The sequence below is a fragment of the Zingiber officinale genome, chromosome 11A (genome assembly GCF_018446385.1).
Source record: "Zingiber officinale cultivar Zhangliang chromosome 11A, Zo_v1.1, whole genome shotgun sequence".
NCBI lineage: Eukaryota > Viridiplantae > Streptophyta > Magnoliopsida > Zingiberales > Zingiberaceae > Zingiber > Zingiber officinale.
This window is the reverse complement of record NC_056006.1, coordinates 84,007,506-84,012,325: the sequence shown is the minus strand read 5'-3', so window position 1 is coordinate 84,012,325 and position 4,820 is coordinate 84,007,506. Positions and strand designations below refer to the sequence as shown.

Here is a 4,820-nt window from a genome sequence, read left to right as displayed (position 1 = left end):
AGATATTTTTAAAATATAATTACTGATGGTGTTGTTTTTTTTTTTGTTTATTTTTATTTAACAAAAAAGACGTTTCAAGATGCCTTTTAATTTTTGTCCAAATTTATTTACCGTGCCCTTTCCATTTTGACAAAATGTCAATCAAAGACTCGCACTGAAAGCTACTGTAATTACGAGCATGGAGAGCCCCCGAAACAGGGGCGGGGCCCACCTGTTCCATTCATTCTCTTTGATAATTTTTGCCTTTTTGTTCTTGCTTTTTAATTTTTTTATTTTTTTTTTGTTTGTCATTGGAAAAAGGTGAAGACGAAGGAAAAGCACTGACGTCGACTCCGTCGTTGTTCTTCAATGCTGCGCCTTTAATTTTCACAGCATTCCAGTCAATTTAGAACTTTGGCGAGCGAAAGAGACCGAGTTCAACTTTACCTTTGAGGAATCACTTCTTTTTGGTCTCTTTAACCTGGTGAGATTGGTGATGGTGTTTCTAGATCTTTTCGCTTTGCTTTCACCCCTTCGCCCTGGTTTCGCTCCTCGGATTCTGGTCGAGCAGAGTTTTTTTGTTTGGTTGATTTTTTTTTTGGAGCAAAGGTGAGATTTTTGGGGGCTTCGACGCTTTCTCATGCTTTACGCGTTGCTTGTTAGCAGATCCTTGCGATTTTTATACTGCAAGAACCGTTCCTCTCTGGGATCTGTGCATTCTTGCTTAGATCTTCTTGTAGCCCTCATCTGGATTTTGGGGAGAAGTTTGTTTTTTGCAAGTTTGTGAGCTTCCCGAGGTTTCAAAAACTGGAATTTTGCCGTCTATCTTCTCAAATTAGTGGTGTTCATCAGAACATCTGTGCTTATTTAGATCGACTACCTTTTAGCTTGCTTTGTAATCCAATACTCTTGTTGGTGCAGCTGTTAGCAGAGGCTATGGAGTCCTACCAAGCAGTTCCGGCAACCTTCGGCTCAGCTGCCGCCGCTGCCGCTGCCAACGGGGCCGGACCAAAGCCGATCGCCGGCCCTGTCCTTGAGAGCACCAATAGCTTCAGTGATGAATTTAACCCTGAGGATTTCATTGGTTTTCTTGAAGTCTTTGTCCACCAAGCTCGTGACATCCACAACATCTGCATCTACCACAAGCAAGATGTTTTCGCTAAGCTTTGCCTTACCAACAACCCTGATGTTACTGTCTCGACGCAGACAATCAACGGCGGAGGTAGGAACCCGGTCTTCAACCAGAACCTCCGACTCAACGTGAAGAACATCAACTGTTCGATGAAATGCGAGATATGGATGCTAAGCAAGGCCAAGAATTATCTTGAAGACCAGTTGCTTGGATTTGCGCTGGTCCCCCTTTCAGATGTCCTCATGGCCAACGGAAAGCTGGTGAAGGAGTACTCCCTATCTTCAACTGATCTTTTCCATTCGCCCGCCGGGTTTGTTCAGCTGTCAATCTCTTATGTCGGAGCTTCTCCCGAAGTGATGACAATTCCATCACTTCCAAAATCGCTGATCGTCGACACTACCTTACCTGATGCAGAACCTGATAACTCAATTCCCTGTGATTACGAGAAAATTGAGTTTCCTGACTTGAAAGCCGACAAGGAGAATCAGCTAATGGTTTCTGAATATTATGGGATTCCATGTACGGACATGGAAACTCAGAGTTCAGATAGCTTTGTTACTGCAGAGAATGATAATTGCGCCGGTGAGGAAGCAGGGATGCGCATAGTGGAGAGCTTCTCCACCGCCAATAGTCATGATTCCATTGGAAATCTTAAACGTGATACTGCAGCAAGCAGTTTCTCGACCACTGAATCGACTGTGGTGCTCCCAGCTTCCTCTGATCCATTGTCATCCACAGCATCGCCGAGGCCAAATGTCAAAAGTCTCGAATCTATGGAAGCTGAGGTCGATTCTTCTAGAGCAGCATCAGATGATGCATTCTTCAAGCCTATTATCAAGATAGACGTTCCAGAGCAACCAGTTGTTCAGCAGGACTTTGTTGATATGTACATGAAAAGTATGCAGCAGTTTACAGAGTCATTGGCCAAGCTGAAACTTCCTATGGACATTGATAATAGTAGCACAGCTTCCGAAAATGGTAACTCAGGTCCGACTCAAGAGAATGGTAGCTCAGGATCTGAGAAGACGATGCCGACTCCAAAGAGCAATGGTTCCAGAGTTTTTTATGGAAGCAGGGCATTCTTCTGATCTTATGGAGTGAAGTTCTATGGTTAACTCAAGAGCTCGTACTTTAACTGGTCAGTTTAGTTCCAAGCAATGACCAAGAAACACTTTCTGTCTGTTCACAAGATAATCAGACAATAATATGAGTTGCTTAGATAAAAAATGCTTTAATGTACTGATGTTACGCTGTTATTATCGTCTGTCGAATTTGCATGATATGTTCTTTATCTCTTGCTTGTTTTGTGTTTTTTTGTTCTGCCTGAATTGGCTTTTGATTTTCAATTTACAGTGTGGATTCTGGGTCAGGTGCTCTTTTGTCTAGATTAAAATTTACAGTGTCTGTTTAGTTTCTAAAACATGTAGCTGGCTAAGCAAATGCTCATCGACAGTACCATTAAGGTTTCATGGATGTGATCACTGCACTGGTTTTTGCTTGTTTAGATTGATATATTGATCATATTGTGTGAAATTTTTTTGGAATCACAATCTAATCCTATCATGTTACTCTTTACATTCCTTTGATAGAAAAGTATGATCAATACTGCTCGTGCAGTTTGTAGAGCTGAAACTAATCATTAGTAATTTGTTGCGATGCAAAACCAATGGCAATAATTCAATAAAATGTGATTGATTGAATATTTTTTATCCATAATCCTTGTATTTCTTTATCAAAACTGATGTATAGAAGTGAAAATTTTCGCGGATAGTACTCTTCATCTAAAAAATAAAAAAAAATTATCCCAAACTAAAAATCTCCTCTACAAATTCTTAACTTGAAATTTTTATTTTTTTGGCACCATGTGTTGAGCAGGCTGGAACCCCGTGCTGCATTGCTGATCTTGTATTGAGGCCAACCCCTTGAACAAACGCTAAATAATTCTGTTAGATTTTATCTCGCTATTTGGTAGGCTTGTATGTTGTTTTGTAACACGGTTTTATGTCATTACGAATGAATTTGTAATCCATTAATTACGGGTTTATGTTATTGAACTTGAGTTTATATAAGGTAGAATCTATTAATCTGAATTATGTTATTATCGATGGACTGATTATAATATTGGACTTATTATATGCATACATTCTTGTCTGTTTTTTTTTTTTAATTTCTGCTGTAAAATAAATCTTTCTAGAATTCATAAGGTTTGTTAGAATTTGCTTTAGGATTCGTGATTAAGAAAACCTCCTCTAAATTCTTCCATTAAATTCTTCCAGCAGTTTATCCCTTTCCTTAGCAACAGCAGCTAATTAATTCTCTATCTTTCAACTTCGTTTTGCTTTTCTATTTTCATTCTTTAACATTGATTTCTTTGCCTGCTGTCAAACATCTACTCCTGCTGTCCTTTTCACCTTTGTGAAGTTGATTGAGCCAGCAGTGAAGGGAAAAATGGCTGATGCCTTTCTCTGACTTGAGTTGGAATCTATGCATTATGCATATAAAACATGTTCTTTTCACTTGCTTATGTGCATATAAACATGTTATCTTCACTTGCTTATATCTTCCCTTCTAATCTACAGCTTACGGCTAGATAGATCACTTTCAACTATTTTCTTGTTGTGCTCATATAACTGTCACTGTTGCATAAACTCTACACCATCTCGATTTCAACTTCAACCTCTTTTCCCTTATATATTCTACAATACCTTACAACATCTCAACTTGAACTTTGCTTCCACTAGTCGGTTGGTGATAACATAAATAAATAAGTGAAATGATGATGGAGTTTTGTAAGATTGTCTAAGTCCACTCTTTAGATTTTTGTAAAGTTGTACTGATTAATTTTAGGATGATCGGTATGATATCATAAAAATTTTCTACTATCTACTAAGATAAATTAAGAAGCATTCATAATGGATGTCTATCAATCTAGTATTTTTAGATCAATTGTTCATTAAAAAAATCATATGTTAATTTACTGAAACGAAAACTCGATCTTGAAATATTTGGGAGGATCAAAATATTTGGGAAATTGAGAAAATGCTCAAGTGCACAATTGCAAGTTTCACAATGCAATGGTAAAATAAGGAGAAATGACTCAGTTAGTTACCATATAATCAAATTGCTAAATTAAATAAGGGATGTTTTTTTTTTTTTGTAAAGTTGGGAGAAATATCCTTTCATATAGTGGTGTGTTTAATTTTCTTATTTACCTTTTTACAAATAACTATGGGATCAGTCATGTGATGCGTCCAAGTCAATGTATGACTTTTTGTCAAATCATGATATCAAAAGGTGAATACGCTATCCCCAGTGTATTTGTTAATCCGTCCTAGAACCAATACGGAAGAGGTAAATTACGGACGATTACTAGTCTTTGGAACAGTAACTAGTACATAAGAGAAATATTTATCTCGACTTTGACGAGATTCGAACCCTAAACCTTATGATGATAATATTTTATGTGCTAACCATTAGATCGTCCTGAAAAGACTTTTACCAAATCATGCGAAGCTTGAAAGTATACTCACGCATCTAGGATTTGATTTCCAATAAGACAATATTACATCATCGGTGCTCGAACTACTGGGTCTGCTGAGCTACCATGTAGAGTACATTGTGCTTTTGAATTTATCGATGGGCGAACTAGAGAAAGACCATTCACTGCTAAGATTATTGGATAAAGGTTACCCAGATTTTTTTTTTTTAA

General features: G+C 37.7%; 1 protein-coding gene across 5 annotated transcripts; it reads left to right on the top strand.

The window, feature by feature from the left end:
• The first annotated feature begins 302 nt into the window (after window positions 1-302).
• Window positions 303-3,180, top strand: LOC122031925. Of its 5 annotated transcripts, XR_006125896.1 has the most exons (3): window positions 303-463; window positions 901-2,249; window positions 2,987-3,180. XR_006125896.1 is itself a non-coding variant. In XM_042591154.1 (2 exons), the coding sequence occupies exon 2, from the start codon at window positions 916-918 to the stop codon at window positions 2,197-2,199; it is 1,284 nt and encodes a 427-aa protein (XP_042447088.1). In that variant the 5' UTR covers window positions 303-463; window positions 901-915; the 3' UTR covers window positions 2,200-2,402. The 5 variants fall into 5 exon arrangements, 4 of the variants coding, with proteins under 4 accessions (XP_042447088.1, XP_042447089.1, XP_042447090.1 ...); XM_042591154.1 differs by lacking the exon at window positions 2,987-3,180 and having other exon boundaries at window positions 901-2,402; XM_042591155.1 differs by lacking the exon at window positions 2,987-3,180 and having other exon boundaries at window positions 449-588; window positions 901-2,402.
• Window positions 3,181-4,820: the final 1,640 nt, after the last annotated feature.

Coding starts and splice junctions, on each gene's coding strand:
- LOC122031925 (XM_042591154.1), top strand. CDS start 916: ATGGAGTCCTACCAAGCAGTTCCGGCAACCTTCGGCTCAGCTGCCGCC.